General features: G+C 33.0%; 1 protein-coding gene across 2 annotated transcripts in view; it reads left to right on the top strand.

Moving 5' to 3' along the window:
• The window catches only part of LOC145268671 (hemocyte protein-glutamine gamma-glutamyltransferase-like), a 99379-nt gene that overhangs the window by 29714 nt on the left and 49911 nt on the right, over positions 1-19754 (top strand). Inside the window, exons 3-7 of one of the 2 annotated variants that reach the window (XM_080124163.1) lie at positions 1446-1683; positions 9192-9658; positions 15048-15269; positions 16458-16706; positions 17898-18019. In XM_080124163.1, the coding sequence (XP_079980289.1) occupies positions 1446-1683; positions 9192-9658; positions 15048-15269; positions 16458-16706; positions 17898-18019 (1298 nt within the window). Of the gene's footprint in view, positions 1-1445; positions 1684-9188; positions 9659-15047; positions 15270-16457; positions 16707-17897; positions 18020-19754 lie in introns of both variants that reach the window. The other variant, XM_080124162.1, reaches the window with a different exon arrangement.

The following is a 19754-nucleotide window of genomic DNA, read 5'->3' as shown; positions in this document are numbered from 1 at the left end:
CCAACCAGACCTCGGCTGGAGAAGCGCAAAGAGAACTGGGACCTTGGGGAGGTTGAGCGCCACTCAAATTCCAGTATAAACCAATGGCTACTACCAGCGAGAAATCAATGGTAAGCGGCTGTTGCGATGATGCAAATTCATTTGCAAATGCTATCGGAGGTGGAGAGAGCTGGACGTCTGGGGAGACTTGTTGTCACTCAGCTTCCAGAGAATACCTCAGGTTTCCAATCAGATCATTTGTTGACTTGTGTGAAAGCTCCATGTGAGCCAATAATAATAATAATAATAATAATGATAATAATGATGATAATAATAATAATAATAATAATAATAATAATAATAATAATAATAATAATAATAATAATAATAAGTATTTTAATCACATTCTAATAGTAAGGCCTACACATAAATTTTGTCTTAACTGCATTAAAGTAAAGACCAATGTCGTTTGCGGACTTTTCTAGCTCTCGTAACAGCGTTTGCACATCAGCAGTTTTATTAAATATATTGTATAAAGCATTCATTCGAAATCAACGGCCTATAACTATTGCCCTATCTTCTATCTAGGTGAAACATGTAATGGATTGATTCGACTCTGTTTCGATTCAGAGGTCGATTTGGGTTTGTTTTACTATACACATAGATTCGAAAAAGTTGTCAAAAAACAAATATATAACAAATAAATGTTATCAAAGGCAAGATAAGTTACTTTTCTACCTAACTGGATAATTTTTTAGTGTTTTTATTTAATGTAACAAGTTTATTCAGCTCGAAAAACATACAGTGTTTACCGATGTATTGGAAAATTATAGATGGCGCCTGACTCTCTCTTTGACACGGTAAGTTTGGGAAAAGGAGTTAAAAATAAAAAAATATACAAAATACTGTTAAAAACCCACTGAATATATGTCATCCTATGTCACGCTAACATACATTGAGTGAGTTTCTAACAGTATTTTGTCTTTTTTTTTTTATTTTTAACTCCTTTTCCAAAACTTACCGTATCAAAGAGAGAGTCGAACGCCATTTTAAATTTTCCAATACATCAGTAACCACTGTATTTTTTTCAAGCTGAATAAAAATGTTACATTAAAAAAAACACTAGAAACATATCCAATTAGATAGAAAAGTAACTTATCTTGCCTTTGATAACATTTATTTGTTATATATTTGTTTTTTGACAACTTTTTCGAATCTACGTGTACAGTAATACAAACCCCAAAAAATGGTACTTTATGCACTTATTGAACCATGCTGAAATAATAACGTTATTTAGAAAGCCATTCTTAACATGGAGGGAGGAGGGTGTTTTGTAACTATTCTGTACTTTCACCTAAAAATTTATTTTTTTGACAACTTTTTCGAATCTATGTGTACAGTAATACAAACCAGTCGATTTTTTTTTTCTGCCTAGTCATTTTGTTTCTTTTTTGGTTTCCTTCCAGCGAAAGATCACCCTTCGAAAAGCGACGCTCCTATGCACATGCCTGTGGAAAGACAGCAGAACTTTAATCCGCCCATGATGGCCCAACGGGCCCCACGCTATAGCAACCCTCATATTGGCCAACAAGGGCCCGGCATGCATTATGATGGACCTCGAGGGGATGTCAGCAAGCAGGCTCACAAGGGAAAGAAAGAGGCCACTGAAAAGGACAGACAACGCCCAATCGACAACAAACAAAGGTAAGTGGAATACAATACTACATGGCTGCTTGCCAGCTGACTATAACATGGTCGTTATTAAGTCCAACGTATACAAGTTCTTATTTATCTGAATTTTTGAGATGAGGATTGATTATTCGTAGTGGATTCTTCAGATTGCTGTTCTCATCTTGAGTGTTATTTTCACGTTTCAGACGAGCCGACCTTCTTCAGGTATATCTTGTCAAATTCGGAGATTTGAAAAAAATACAATTGAGAGTTATTTTCACGTTTCGGCTGATCCGACCTTTTTTAGGTGTGTTTTGTCAAACTCGGGAATCTTTTTGACAAACATGGAAATCTTCGTGAAATTTTGAACGGAATCCTGAGGGTAGTATGTGCTTGTTCCATCAGAAATGCCCGCGTAGAAGTCACAAGTAATTCACAATTGCATTTTTAGTGTCGTCTGCACTGAGGGTTAAACCTTCAATCGCCAGAATTGTGTAACTTACAATCATACATACTTATCATATATATATATATATATATATATATATATATATATAGAGAGAGAGAGAGAGAGAGAGAGAGAGAGAGAGAGAGGGAGAGAGAATAAATGACAAAAACTATATTAAAAAATTTATGATGTTGACCATCTTATAATTTATTCCTTTAATTCAGTCTACTTATACAATTCTTGGCAATATCTGCTTCGTAGCACAAAATCATTCATTTAATTATTATATCAATCAGTGAATCAATTATGCCCTTAACTCATCAGAAGAAATAGCAACAATCAAACCGTCAAAAGGAAATGAAGTCTGATTTGACATGATTAGAATCCGAAAATTGGAAGAGAAGCTGCAAATACCTTTAATATGTTTTTCGTTATGACATTTTACATTGAACTTCTTAAATAAGCATTGGGATGAGAAAATATAATCACTTTTTTCTTCACCCTATTTCTGCTAAACCTACCCTCTGGTGAGAAGGAAAGTATTTCTTCAAAACTCCGCGGATTAAGGACTATTCACTTATTTTGTGCTCCCTTTTCAAATTAAATGTTTTTAACTCTTTTTCAAAGTGTTTTAACATGTTTTATTAACTACTTTTTCTTATATATATATATATATATATATATATATATATATATATATATATATATATATATATATATATATATATATTTACCCGTGGTGAAAAAACCGGACTAGAGTTCCCAATGTGTAGTCAGAGCAGTATATAGGAAATTTATTACTGTGAGTCCAGAATGAGTTTACAAATTGTTTCAGCTAGAGGAAAATCCTCAAAGAGAGGAAAAATCCAACTAGCATCGTCAGAATTCATAGATGGACTAAGTTATAAAGTCAAATAAGAATAGAAAAAATCGTAGATAAAGGGGAGTTAGAAAAGAAGGGGGAGTGGTAGGGAGAGGACGTTGGAGTTTAAAGTAGTAGGAGTGTATACAATAAGAGAGGGGTTTATAATTAAATATTAATTATGTGTAAATTCTTATATACGTTTTTTTTTTAGTTTATAACGGTTTAAAATTAAAAGACGCTATTCTTATTTATAACCGCATAAGTAACAATTAATTTAAAGGATCACCATGGCAACAGGTTAGAGAGTTAATTTTAGTGAAGGAACCGGTTGAAAATGGGGTTTAAACTGATTTAGCCGGGCGGGGAGAGATTGAAAGGTATTTATTGTTTATAAAATGGAAAGAAAAAGAAAAGGAAAAATAAATTAATGAATTATACTTTACAGGTTTATTTTGATAGTATAATGATAGGTAAGAGTATCAGTAAGTAAATAAAATAAATTAAAAATTAAAATAAATAATTGTTAATAGTAAGTAAATAAAATACGCACACATACACACACACATAAATACACATACACGCGTACACATGTACAAAGTACGGAGACACATAAATGGGGGGGGGCGGGGAGATCACATGCCTTAGTAAATATACAAAAAAAAAACAGATACGTAAACATAAAAATAAACACATATACATACATATACATGCATACATACACATACATATATATATGTATATATATACATATATACATATATATATACATACATACATGCACATATACACACATATATAAAAAAATATGCATATATACACGCACATACATATATATATATATATATATATATATATATATATATATATATATATATATATATATATATATATATATATATATATATATATATATATATATATATATATATATATATATAAATTAGCCGGGCAGGTAGAAATTATACGTTACAGGTTTATTTTAATAAAATAAAATAGGTGAAAGAATGCTTGTGCGTTCAAACCTTTGCTCAAACTTATCACGAATCCTAGTAGTTTATATATATTATTTAATTGGAATTAACTATTTAGATGAGTATTATTTATTAATTTTATTTATGGTGGACTATTATCAGATAATAAATAAGCATGAATTTATAAGACCACAAAATTCAACATTTGATCGCCCTTCAGGGTCCGTGGGGCAGTGGATAGAGACGTTAAATCACTAGGGTTCTAGGTGAGAATTGTCTGATGAAAGCGGTGTCAATCCTATCCAAAGCCGGCCAGACGCTTACTTGGCCAAAACGTTGTGAGATGACAGCAACTATGGGAGGCAGTAATTGCAGTGAATGCAGTCAGACGATTCAGAGTTCCTATCCGTCGTGGTTACCGCCTGACGAACGACAGAGGAATAGTAACTTAAATAATAGATTAATAAAATTAAGGAAAAAAAATTTTTTTAATAAGTAACACACAAATACAAGCATACGTATACATATGTACAGCAAATCCACATACGTAAATAAGGGAAGAGCACATGCCTGAGTACATATATATATATATATATATATATATATATATATATATATATATATATATATATATATATATATAAACATACATACACATACACAAACATATATATATGCACACATACACACACACATACACACAGATACGTAAAAATACACGCATATATACATATATAAACATATATATAAATACAAATACACATAATACACATATTTTATAAATTACTATATATATATATATATATATATATATATATATATAAAAAATATATATGGCGATTAAGCTACACTGAATATTCCGCGTTTCATCCACTCTAGGATTCTTCAGGCGCATAAGCCACTTCATCTAGTGGTTGCTACAGAAATAAGCTCTTTTTTTTTCATGAAGAAAGTAACACAAAGAAACTTTGCTGGGAGTTTTTCAAGGTTTTATTAGGAAAGAATGGACTTGGGGGAGAGAGACTAGTGTTATCTTAACTAATTATTTATTTCTAACTTACTGAAATGAGTGATGCGGACGAACAGACATCGAAGTACGACGTGCCTTCAATAAGTTTCCAGACTTTTTTGCACAGACATTTAAAACTGTTGTAGACTCTTGAAAATTCATTATGTTATTGCTATACATCTTATGAGATGACAGACTAATTTTTATCACCACACTCTTAAGCACATTCAGGTACACTTTGGTGTTGACTTTCAAGCCGACTTCAAAGATGTGAGGTGGCATGATGTGGCCCTCACTTGAAACCATACCAGAGACCATAGCCGTGTCTGGAAACTTCCTTTCATTGCCCTGAGCACGTCCCTGTTATTCGTGGTAATCCACAAATGCATTTTGAGGGTGCTGGCAATGGTCCTGTTGTCATAACTTGGATCAGTAGAGAGCATGAGTTGTACAGTGGCGCATCTCCGATCTCGCTCGTCGAACATTGTGTCACTTTCAGACATGATAGAAGGCTCCTATCGCTCTTGGGATGTGTGCACAACTGGCCAATTAGTAAATAGTCTTTAACCAAAAAAGAAAACCGGTTTTCATTAAACGGAAATGGAATCGTGTCGTCTTTTCTATGGCACCAATTTTATCGTTCCATCCTTTTTGTATGTGTGTGCGTATACGTGTATCTGAGTTCCTTCCTCCATAGGCTCCGAAATGGCTGAGCTTATCTTTTGCAAATTTCACACAAAGGTAATTTATATGTCTGGCAGTGTTCTTAGATATATTTTGTATAGAAATTCATCCGATAAGTATCGAAAATCGAAAAAATCCGATCTTAAAAATAGTTTTTTTTCTCTCTTATAGATAAAATGAAGAATTTTTGCAGAGGAATATCTTCCGTTACACAATGTAACCTTGACTGGTGTAACGTAAAATATTCCCCCCGTAAAAATTCTTCATTTTTATTTACAAGAGAAGAAAGACTATTTTTAAGATCGCCAAGCCCAAATATCAGCTGACGTGATATTGTAAACAAACAAAGACGGAATTTGATGAACGACATTACCATTATTATTTTTTAATTATTTTTGCGAATTAGTCCACCAGGCAAATTATTCCACGTAATATATAATATTCAATAGAAGATTCTATAATAATACATACGCAATCTACATAAATTAAAATATCATGTTTAAGCGTAGTGTAGGACCGGGCAACACCATGCTGCCAGCTCGTGTACTAACATATGTTTATTTATCATGGAGTTGAAACTATATTATTAATGGAGATTCGGTATCTGTCTCTCTGTAGCCAAAATTACACCATTACTTCTATAAATAATGGCGATTTGGTATCTGTCTGTCTGTAACCCAAACTGCACCATTACATATATTACTAATTGAGATTTGGTATCTGTCTGTCTGTAGCCGAAACTATACTATTACTTCTGTTAATAATGACGATTTGGTATCTGTCTGTCTGTAGCCAAAACTATAATATTACTTCTATTAATAATGGAAATTTGGTATCTGTCTATTTGTAACCGAAACTATAACATTACTTCTATTAATAATGGAGATTTGGTATCTGTCTGTCTATAGCCAAAATTATACTATTACTTCTATTAATAATGGTGATTTTGTATCTGTCTGCAGCTTAAATTATACTATTACTTGTAATACTAATTGAGATTTAGTAAATGTCTGTCTGTAGCCAAAACTATACTAACACTTCTATTACTAAGGGGTATTTGATATCTGTCTGTCTGTAGCCAAAACTATTCTATTAATTCTATTACTAATGGAGATTTGGTGTCTGTCTGTTGCTTACATTATATTATTGCTTCTAGTACTGTTCTCATCTTGAGTGTTATTGTCACGATATTTTGGACGATGTGACCTCCAATATTCTTCAAGTGCATCATGTCAAACTCGGGAATCTGTACGCAAGTTGGAACAGAACTCTGTATAAACTTGTGGCACGACAGATAAAGTGCTCAGTAATAATTAGTAAAGGTTGCTAACATCCTAAGTGAAAATGTTTCAGTTGAACTGGAATCGAATTCAGCACACCCAGGTTGTCAGTCTGTGTTATTAACTTCTGTTATCACCTTCTCCCAATACAAATGATATGAAGAAAGGTTTCCGTTGAAAATTCCATACAAAAATAAAGATTAGTGAGTTTGACAGAAAGATTCCGCAGTTCGACAGACGATTTCCGAGTTTGACAAAAAGAGTTCCTCGTTCGACATAAAGATTCCCAAGTTCGACAGAAAGAGTCCCTATTTCGACAAAAAGGTTCCCGAGTTTGAGAGAAAGATTCCCGAGTTCGACATAAAGATTTCCGAGTTCGGCATAAAGATTCCTGAGTTTGACAGAAAGATTCCCGAATTCAATAGAAAGAGTTCCTAATTCGATAGAAAGATTCTCGAGTTTGAGAGAGAAATTCCCGGGTTAGACATAAAGATTCCCGAGTTTAGCAGAAAGATTCCCGAGTTCGACATAAAGATTCCCGAGTTCGACAGAAAGAGTTCCTAGTTCGACAGAAATATTCCCAAGTTCGATAGAAAGATTCCCGAGTTTGAGAGAAAGATTCCCGAGTTCGACATAAAGAGTTCCTAGTTCGACATAAAGATTCCCGAGTTCAACAGGAAGAGTTCCTAGTTCAACAAAAAGTTTCCCGAGTTTGAGAGAAAGATTCCCGAGTTCGACATAAAGATTCCCAAGTTCAACATAAAGATTCCTGAGTTTGACAGAAAGATTTCCGAATTCGACAGAAAGTGTTCCTAATTCGATAGAAAGATTCCCGAGTTTGAGAAAGAGATTCTTGGGTTAGACATAAAGATTCCCGAGTTCAGCAGAAAGAGTTCCTAGTTCGAAAGAAAGATTGCCGAGTTTGACATAGAGATTCCCGAGTTCGACAGTAAGAGTTCTTAGTTCGACAGAAATATTCCCAAGTTCGACAGAAAGATTCCCGAGTTCGACATAAAGATTCCTGAATTCGACAGAAAGAGTTCCTAGTTTGATAGAAAGATTCCCGAGTTTGAGAGAAAGATTCCTGAGTTTGAGAGAAAGATTCCCGAGTTCGACATAAAGATTTCCAAGTTCGACATAAAGATTCCCGAGTTTGAAATAAAGATTCCCGAGTCCGACAGAAAGAGTTCCTAATTCGACAGAAATATTCCCGAGTTTGACAGAAAGATTCCCGAGTTTGACAGAAATATTCCCGAGTTTGACAGAAAGATTCTTGAGTTCGACAGAACATTTACAAGTTTGACAGAAAGATTCCCGAGTTCAACAGAAATATTCCCCAGTTTGATAGAAAGATTCCTGAGTTCAACAGAACATTTCCGAGTTTGACAGAAAGATTCCCGAGTTCAATAAGATATACCTAAAGAAGATGAGAGCAATAGTCTGAGGAATGCAAATAATCCGAATAATCAAGCATTATCTAAACAAATTAAAAAAAACAATTACATTCAAGTTAAGAACACCAGCCTGAAAAATCGAAAACACACACACACACACACACACACACACACACACACACACACACACATATATATAAATACCCGTTCACATACACTTTTTTCATAATAAATCTAGAACCCAGAATTAGATAGAAGCGAGCAATTGCATCGACAACGGACGCCAGACCCGAAGTAGGTTTCGATGTACTGCATCTCATCAGTGACATGCTTTAATGGAGGCGCGAACTCACGTCAGAGCACGTCACTGATGAGATGCAGTACATCGAAACCCACTTCGGGTCTAGCGTTGTCCGTTGTCGATGCAATTGCTTGATTCCATCTAATTCTGGGTTCTAAATTTATTATGAAAAAAGTGTATGTGAACGGGTATTTATATATATATCTATCTCCCCTTAATGTTTAATATATATATATATATATATATATATATATATATATATATATATATATATATATATATATATATATATATATATAATAAAAAATTACAATACGTTTACCAAGGTAATCAAAATGGTAAACTTAAAATATATTATAAATATTAAAGAGCTAATATTTACAAGTAAAATAAACTCAGCCAGATATAAAAAGCTCAATAAAACCGAAAAGGAAATAGAGCTTATAATATGAACAAATGATTAATAAAACATGTTAAAAGACATCTTGAAAAAGAGTTAAAAACATATTTAATTTTAAAAAAGTAAACACATTATTAATCATTTGTTCATATATATATATATATATATATATATTTTCTTTTAAAGCAGAAATGATGGGCGTATGGAGAGTATGTCAAAAATGACGATGGACCCACAAGGCAGGTACATTGACTCGAAAGGAAAGGTCGTCGACCCCTCAACAGTTTCCGATGGGAAGCATATGGGCAGTCAGAAGCGGCAAAATACTCCTGATGACAGGGCTCCTAACATGCCCAACAATGATATGAACTTTATGGGTCCGTACATGGACGGACAAGACAGGCCGTACGGCCCCTACATGGAGCCTGGCTACATGGGTCAGATGGGGCCAATGCCCATGCGCTACATGGATCCAGGACACTTCCGGATGCCGATTGATGACCCGGAGAGATATATGGACATGTCTCGCTTCACCATGGATTTCGAAGGAAGATACCTGGACCCGAGCGGCCAATTCTTTGAGCCTTTTGGTCAGCAGGGCGACGATCCGATGATGGATATGATGACGCAACAGATGCACGAAAACAATTTGGAAGGTGAGATCAATATTGAATGTTTTATAATATAATTATCCTCCACATCTCTCTCTTTCTCTCTCTCTCTCTCTCTCTCTCTCTCTCTCTCTCTCTCTCTCCCTATATATATATTTTACTACTTATAATAGTAATTGCATATAAGTAAACAACACAAAGTTTCAACTGATATAGCTCAATAGTGCAGTACTAGAGCTATAATACTTCTTAAATGTTACCACTTCATAAAGGACAGACCATTTTAATGTTCATGTTTCAAAATATTATTCTCTTATTGGTAATAACTTGCATACAATTGTTTTGACCCAATGTTGGCATACATGTATTTAACAGTTAATAAATTATAACTTTGCACAACTGGGCAATCTCATCAGCGTATATTAAATGAAACCAATTTTAAAGTGTTTTTCTTCGAACAGGTCTTTTGTAGTGACATGTATTTATTTATTCATTAACATTTTTTCCCCCAGCAGCATCAAAAACATTCTTTACCACCAATAGATATGGCCAAATACATATTACCTTAAAACTCCTCGACCTAATGTTCACAGGGAACATGACTTGGAACAGATATATTGAGAGCATTGCTAAGGCTGCTGTGAAGAAGGTGGACTCTCTCTACCATGCTAGAAAGCTACTTAAACCTATACATATACACACATACAAACACATACGCATATACACAAATACACATACACATACACACACACATACGCACATGCACGCATATACACATACACTGGTAAAAATATTCTCACCAAAAGTTAGGAAACAATTATCGAATAGAATTTTAATTAAAAATAAAAAATCATTTTTATCATATTTTACTGATCTGCCATTGATAAGAGTGGAAATAGAACTTGTTAGTTAAATTGAGTTGTCTGTAGTTATAAATAAATTAACATAAAAACTTTTATTTATACTTACATATCAGATAAAAAAAAAACCATCTACATTAAAAATTAGCAAACAATTATTGAATAGAATTTTGATTAAAAATTGAAAATCAGTTTTATCATATTTTGCCGATTCGCCATTGATAAAAGTGGGAATCCCGTGAATCAGGAAAAGATAATTCAGTCTATCATTTAACTAAAATAATAATGAATGACAGATCGATTAAACATGAAAACCGATTTTTTTGTCATCTAGGCTTCAGCTTCTATCCCAAAAGAGCATTGCCAATGCTGCTGTAAAGAAGGTGGGCTCTCTTTACCATGCTAGAAAGCTTCTTACACCTGAAAGTATCCTTTACCTCTATAAGGCCACCATTCACCCATGTATGGAGTACTGTTGTCACATTTGGGCTGGTGCATCTGTTGCTAGTCTCTCGCTTCTGGACAGGGTTCAGTGGGGATGCCCTTTTCTCTCTTCCCTGCAACCTCTTTCCCACAGAAGAGACGGTGCAAGCCTGTCTCTGCTTTATCGTTATTTTCATGGCAAGTGCTCGTCTGAGCTTCAATCTATGGTCCCTCCTCGCTAAACGTTCACGAAAAACACTCATCTAGCTAAAACCACTATCAATAATTTCCCACACTCCTTGTCTGTGCCTAGACCTAAATGTAGATTCCACGAACAAAGCTTCTTTCTTAGAAATATGCGCCTGTGGAACTGTCTTCTGGTTACCTGCTTTCCAGCTGACTACAATCTGATTGTCTTCAAGTCCAACGTAAACAAGTTCTTGATGAACCGTCCTCCTAAATAATCCAATTTACAAAATTCCCACTACTTATGTTTACTAGGCTATAATCACATTGACTAATGTATACCCATTAACCCTTATCCTCGAATGGCTTCTGGCCTTGATAAGTGGTGATTCCTGCGTTAAAAAAAAAAAGAGAGTCGCCAACGTGATAAGTCCTGAACTGTCATCTAGGCTTCAGTCGCTGTCCCATCGACGAAATATTGCATCCCTCTGCCTGTTCTACAAGTATTTTAATGGTGAATGCGTTGACGAACTACAAGCACTTGGACCCACTGGACATAAATACTCCCGACAAACCTAACAAGCAGCTAAATCCCACCCCTTCACAGTAGAGATCCCTATGTGTAAGAACTGCTAGACTTTGGAACTCCCTTCCAGGATTCTGCTTTCTCAGCTGTACTGACATGCAGAAGTTCAAGTGTAATGTGAACAAACATCTTGCTACTCATCTCTTTTCATAATATCCTTGCAACTTATGTCCCCGATAGTATCCCCCTACTTTAAAGTGGCACTGTGCCTTGTTTGGCGTGAAAATTGAATAATAATAATAATAATAATAATAATAATAATAATAATAATAATAATAATTCTGATTTCGTTTATGAACGTCTCTCTGGAAAGGGATGGGATTCATTTCCAGAGGATTTCCCTCAATTCCGGCTTCAAACCAGGAGCTTCAAAGATCAAGGGTTTTTCTAAGGATGTTGGTGGTACCTACAATAGAATAATAATAATAATAATAATAATAATAATAATAATAATAATAATAATAAACAAAATAGTACCGATAATAGTAGGAGCACTAGGAACAATTCCAAAAAAATTCGAAAAAAGAATGTCAGAAATTGGAATCAGAGGAATAACTGCAAAAGTACAACGACTAACGATAATGAAAACGACTGAAATATTAAGGAAAACCCTTGAATGCGGAGAATAATACAAGACAATATAACGAATAAGCGTTACAGGGAATGAAGAACACCGAAGCTCCATATTTACAAGTTCTACACCCACCAACCCCACATGCATCCCCCCCATTGTTTCATAACCGTTCCCCCCAATAAAAAAGTGATACCGAAGGGCCGAGAAGGGTCAAGAAGGACTGAAAGACCGAGGAGCAAGCGCCAACCAGACCTTGGCTGGACAAGCGCAAAGAGAACTGGGACCTTGGGGAGGCTGAGTGCCACTCAAATTCCAGTATAAACCAATGGCCACTACCAGCGGGAAATCAATGGTAAGCGGCTGTTGCGATGACGCAAATTCATTTGCAAATGCTATCGAAGGAGGTGGAGAGAGCTGGACGTCTGGGGAGACTTGTTGTCACTCAGCTTCCAGAGAACACCACAGGTTTCCAATCAGATTGTTTGTTGACTTGTGTGAAAGCTCCACGTGAGCCAATAATGATAATGATAATAATAATAATTATTATTATTATTATTATTATTATTATTATTATTATTATATGATGCATGACGAAAATATTATCAAAATATTATAATGTAATGTACTTGTATGAATATTGATTTTATTTTGTGGACTTTTTACCATATTTACTTTTCCATTAATCCCGTAATCCACTTTTTTTTTTTTTAGACGACTTTGAAATGCAATCTCCCGGCAATTTACATAGTTTTTTCATTAATTAAATTTCAATATTAATATTTCATTAAATTACTCTGACATTTCTTATTATTTATTTATTTTATTTTAACCGATTTTAAGCAAAAAATGTACGTGTTTATAGTCACCATTTTTAACACGTACGCCAATATTGGGCCGAAACAATCCTACACAAGTTATTACGAATTAAAGAATATCCCCTATGAAATGGTAACGTTTTAGAAGCATATATATATATATAGATATGTTATAAAAAAAAGTCTCTTTGAGTGTGTGTCTGTGTGTGTGTGTGTGTGTGTGTGTGTGTGTGTGTGTGTGTGTGCAATAAATATTAATAATAATAATAATAATAACAATAATAACAATAACAATAAATACAATAACAACAACAACATAATAATAAAAAAAAAAAATAATAATAATAATAACAACTATAATAATAGCTATTATAATAATATATAATAATACTAATAATAGTTATAATAATGATGATAATAACAAGAATAATGATAATAATAATAGTTATAATCATAATGACAATAATAACAACTATAATAAAATTAACATTAATAATAAAATAACAAAAAATAAGAAGAAAAAATAATAATAATAATAATAAAACAAATAATAATATCAATAATAAAATAATAACAACAACATTAATCTTAATACTATTACTAACAATAACAATAACAACAACAACAACAATAATAACAACAGTAATTATAATAATAACAAATAATATTTATAATATTAATAATAACTATCATAATAGGAACAATAATAATAATAATAACAATAATAATAATAATAAAATAATAATAATAAAATAATAATAACAATAGTAATAATAATAATAGCAATAATAATAATAACAATAATAAAATTTAAATAATAATAATAATAAAATTAATAATAATAATATAATTTATAAAAATAATAATAATAGTAATAACAATAATAAAATTATTACAATAATGAATCTAATAATAATAATAAGAAGAATAACAATAATAATAATAATCACAATAATAATAATAATAAGAAGAAGAAGAATAACAACAATAATAATAATAATAACAACAATAATAATAATAATAATAATAATAATAATAATAACAACAATAATAATAATAATAATAATAACAATAATAATAATAATAATAACAATAATAATAATAATAACAATAATAATAATAATAATAATAACAATAATAATAATAATAATAATAATAATAATAATAATAATAATAATAAGTCTGATTTCGCTTATGAACGTCTCTCTGGAAAGGGATGGGATTCATTTCCAGAGGATTTCAAAATTTAAAAAATAATAATAATAATAATAATAATAATAATAATAATAATAATAATAATAATAATAATAATAATAATAATAATAATAAAATTTAAATAATAATAATAATAAAATTAATAATAATAATATAATTTATAAAAATAATAATAATAGTAATAACAATAATAAAATTATTACAATAATGAATCTAATAATAATAATAATAAGAAGAAGAAGAAGAATAACAATAATAATAATAATCACAATAATAATAATAATAAGAAGAAGAAGAATAACAACAATAATAATAATAATAACAATAATAATAATAATAATAACAACAACAACAATAATAATAATAATAATAATAATAATAATAATAATAATAACAATAATAATAATAATAATAATAACAATAATAATAATAATAACAATAATAATAATAATAATAATAATAATAATAATAATAATAATAACAATAATAATAATAATAATAATAATAATAATAATAATAATAATAATAATAATAATAATAATTCTGATTTCGCTTATGAACGTCTCTCTGGAAAGGGATGGGATTCATTTCCAGAGGATTTCAAAATTTAAAAAATAATAATAATAATAATAATAATAATAATAATAATAATAATAATAATAATAATAATTATAATGATAATAATAATGATGATAATAATAATAATAATAACAATAATAATAATAATAATAATAATAATGATAATAATAATAACAATGGTTAAATTACATTTCAGAGGAAATGACTGAAGAAGAACTAATTGAAAGCGGTATGCTGGTCGTCACGGACATTGATTACCACCTGCCTGAAAATGTTCGTCATCACCACACTGATCAGTACGATCTTTCCCAGAACGGTCAGCTGATCGTCCGTCGTGGTCAACCATTCATGATGACTATTCGATTCAATGAAGAATACGATGAAACGAAACACAACCTCAAGTTCATCTTTCAAATCGGTAAGTGTTCGCACCGAAAGGGACAAATGTTGGCACCATTCTCGTACTAGAGATAATGTCCATCTTATTTTTTGGTCATTTTTAAACCAACGCATTTCAGGTGAAAGTATTAATATGTACTTATGTATCATGTTTAAATTAGTACAAATTCAAAAAAAAAAAAAATTGCGAAAAATAAATCCAGTAGAAAAAAATAATCACAAGTAAAATAGAATTCATTGAATTATGAAGTTTGATCATATGCTTTAATCTGGAAGAGTTGTGCGACTAATTCAGTATGAAAAACAAGGAAGATAACCTTTACAAAAGTCCACCATCTTTAAACACGCTATCTGGGAATGTAATTTTTTTATACTTGTCACACATCATCTACTGGATCATTTTTGGACTTTATACTAATTTCGACAAGACACGTAAGTACGTAATAATGTTTTCACCTAGAATGCGTTGGCTCAAAAGATCACCAATGTAAACAAGCACTTAAATAAATAGTACAGTAGTGTGGTATAGGATCGTTTAAATCGTTTTCTTCTTTGTCTTGAATTGAACGCCATATTTGATTTCAGAAGAGTTTCCGATAGGTAGCTTTTCTGTACAAGTCCTGGCGATCAAGAATTTTTTTTTCAGTGGGTAGCTGTTCAGTACAGGTCCTAGACTTTATAATTTTTCAGGCAAAGAGTAAAAGATCCTTTCAGTGATCATACCCTTATTCTATTCTTTGGAATTGTGAGGAAAAGTCTCCTTGCTGCTTCAGTTGCTTGAAGACTTGCGTAGATAAGTACCAGTCAAGTATCCGTTCTTTACAATCAGCCTGACAGTTGCAGAGCCAGGAACTGACCCAGTACCTGTCGGACTGTCGTATGCCGTCTGGGTATTAACCACAAGGTTCACACTCCCAGGCCTTGCCATCCAGCTTCCTGGTGAGGAGGTAAGTTTATTGCCTGAGGCGCCCCGACTGGGGAATGCCGACGAGGATGCTCGTGCAATTTTTGCTAGGAAAGAGTGCCTCTCCTTTGGGGGAGCTCGCTTGACATCCCCACTTTCCCGACCTTGTGTCACATCATGCTGGGGTGGGCAGCATTTAAATCTCTATCTGCATCATCTCAAAAATATTGCAACAGTTTATTTGTTTTTTGTGTGGATGTTTAACTGCATATTTAAAAAAAAAAAAAAAAACTGTGTTTGCAGGTGACAATCCGATTCCATCGAAGAAGTCTGAGGTTAAATTTGGTTTCGTCGACAAATGGCACCCCGAGGAGTGGGGAGCAAAACTGGTGTCCCGCCAAGACCAATTCATCACCATATACATCCATGCCGGTTGTGACTGCATTGTTGGTGTTTGGGATTTCTTGTTGGAGACGATGACCTTTGGAAAGGGAAGCTACTGTTTCGACCAGTTCGATCCCATGTATATCCTGTTTAATCCTTGGTGCAAAGGTAAGTTACTTAAACTAATATATATCTCTACTATTATATAAAAGTCACTTTGTGTGTGAGTGCATGTGTGTGTGTGTGTGTGTGTGCATGTGTGTGCGTGTGTGTGCATGAGTGTGCGCATCTGTATGTGTGTGTGTGTGTGTGTGTGTGTGTGTGTGTGTGTGTGTGTGTGTGCGTGTTCCTTCCTTATAGGCTCTGAATCGGTTGAGCCTAGCTTTTGCAAATTTTACTGAAAGCTCTCATGAGCAAAAAAAAAAAAAAAAAAAAAAAAAAAACGGGCCAAGAGTGAAAGAAGGAAGAAATCGATTTTTCAATATTTTTCCATGAATTTTTGTTAATTTTAACTGAAAATTTTTATTCTGTAGATCATTATTATTATAGCATATAATAATAAGTGGGAAAAGTAATCCTAAAAATGGTAAGACCGCATCTTGGCGAGGATATAAAAAACCGAATTGCAGGATTAAGGCAGTCCAAAATGATTTACAAGCAGAATTTTGATATTTTAAGAAAAGAAAAATCTGAAAACATCTCTTTCTGTAGTGAAGCGAATTGGTCAAAGGTTCGAAGTCGAATGCTTGGTAATAGGGAAATCTGGATCTGGTCGCCTTAGAGTATCCACTGTGGAGGACGACTGCAGTCTTAAATTAACTATTTTGAAGGATCGAAAGAAAACTTCTGTTGACCATAGCAAAGAATTCAAAACGGGGGCTAGAAATTACAATATCTAGCTGAATGAAAGAAATGGGATTTTCCTCTAAAAGGCGTGAAAAGAAGCCATTTTTATCTTAAGAACATTCATGATAGAAAGAGATTTTTCTGGTGTTATGGCAAGAAAGATACAGACTGATTCAGGAATGTTTTCTGGTCAGATGAATCACGATTTTGTCTTGTTAGTGATGCTCCCGATGCTCCCGAATGGTGAATTCGCAGAACTGGGGAAAGATTTTCGCCAAGTTGCATAAAATCGACAGTTAAACACGGGAATGGAGAAATAATGGTATGGGGAACTTTTACTGCAGGAGGAGTTGGGGAACTTATTAGATGTGAGAAGTCAATCAATGCAAAGGAATTACGTATGTTCTAGGCCTCGCAAAATCATCTCTAAAGAAAAAAAAAATTTTCAATATTAACATATTTCTTTCTGTTTTAAATACCTTTTCACGTTTCATTTTATGTAAATACACCCAGGCGACCAAGTATATATGAATGATAAAGATCTTCTCTGCGAATACATCTTGAACGACCATGGACATATCTTCCAAGGGAGTGGCAGTTCCAGCGTCTACCAGAAGCCATGGAACTACGGTCAGGTATGTCAGACCAGCGGTTTTTTGTTTGTTTGAGATTGTTGTTTTTGTTTTGTTTTTGTTTTTGTTTTTGCTTTTGTTTTTGTTTTTTTCCATTAATTTTAAATGTTTTCTGTGAGTCCCTCGTCACTTGACTCTCGACAAGGGCAGAGTTAGACAAACAGTCGGTTTGTAATGTGAAATCATTCTCGTAATAGAAAAATGTAGTTAGGCCAAGCAACATGCGAAGTGCCTTCAATAAGTTTCCAGACTTTTTTCGTGTGGCACTTTTATCGATAGTACACACATGTAACTCTAGCCCCCCCCCCGAAGTAATCTCCTCCGGCTGCAATGCATTTGTTGTACCATTCCAACAATTTCTGGAAGATCCCATGGAAATCCTCTTGTGTGAGCATGTCAATGACTCTCCTCACAGCCTCTTTCATCGGTACTCCTGCAGTATTTTACCCACCGATTTCACGATCTTAGCCGAGCGTTGACGAACGCTTTCGGCGTTAACGCCGACGAAAGCCGAGAATTCGGAGCTACGGTGCAAGAACGCTAAAAGTATGTGAATAGCAACAACATTACAAGGAAAAGATATTACACACACACACAACAAAATGGATAAAATTAATACAAAAAATTTGGATAAAATAAATCACAAACACTTACCGTAAGTTTTTTTAAAGTAAAATAAATTTATTTTGTTGAATATTTTTTTTTTTTTTTTGGTTCATTTTGTTTTCCGATAGCTTTTTTTTTGGGGGGGGGGGTAAGCAACAGTAATAAACACTTCAATGTTTTTTTTTTGTTTGTTTTTAACAAAACGTTATTAAACAGTAACAACAATGTTTTTTTTTTTACCCTTTCATCTCCTCAATTGTCTCATAACGACAGCCTCTAGAGTTTTCCTTGATCTTAGGGAAAAAAAAAAAACAAAAACAAAAATCATAGGGAGCAAAGTTTGGACTATAGGACTTGGTCAAATAATCTGTCACAAAGATCGAGTCGTGAACTGATCTTCTCTGAGCACCCTTGGGGAAAAGTTTGCTTGTATAGTTCCCACACTGACATCAAACTGTGCACTTATTGTCTCTATAGACACACGACGGTCCTTATCCATGAAATTCTTTATTTGTCGCAGACTCTCGTAAATTCAGTATGTTATTGCAATAAATGTTATGAGATAGCTGGATTAAACTGGGGTTTAACACTTTCCCTAGCAGTATGAAAACATAAATGATCACAATAGTTCCACGACGATCTGAACCTAGCCTAAACTATCCAATAGACTAGAAACAATCAGAAATCTTCCACAGAGATATAGTGGCTTGTCAACTCGGATTTACCAATCGATGACTGGAACCGGATCTAAGAGCGAGCTTAGATAGATACCCAAGGTTAGTAAAGAGTACCTATAAAATTCAGTATGTTTTGAGATTTTTATGATTTCAGGTTCATATGAACAGCTACAGCAGGAACTGGAATACACCCTACCAAAGTCTGATTTTTTTTAAAACAGTAATCTACGTACACGTGTGTTTCGAGGTCGTTACCTCTCGTCAGCGTAGTTCAACTGTTTCTAGGGATCGAACCTCAGACCATGTTTACCACAGTCCGGTGCCTTAACCGTTAGGCCAGAAACCTTAGATTAATTATACTGTTTATTTTTATAAAAAAAAAATAATAAATAAATAAAAATGTTATATACGTCCAAACAAATTAAAAGGGCGACTTTCTAAGTAAATAAAAAAAT

Source organism: Euprymna scolopes, chromosome 44 (assembly GCF_053919585.1).
Source record: "Euprymna scolopes isolate OS-2025 chromosome 44, ASM5391958v1, whole genome shotgun sequence".
Classification (NCBI taxonomy): domain Eukaryota; kingdom Metazoa; phylum Mollusca; class Cephalopoda; order Sepiida; family Sepiolidae; genus Euprymna; species Euprymna scolopes.
The sequence above is the reverse complement of the archived record's forward strand: the minus strand, read 5'-3'. Positions and strand labels throughout refer to the sequence as shown.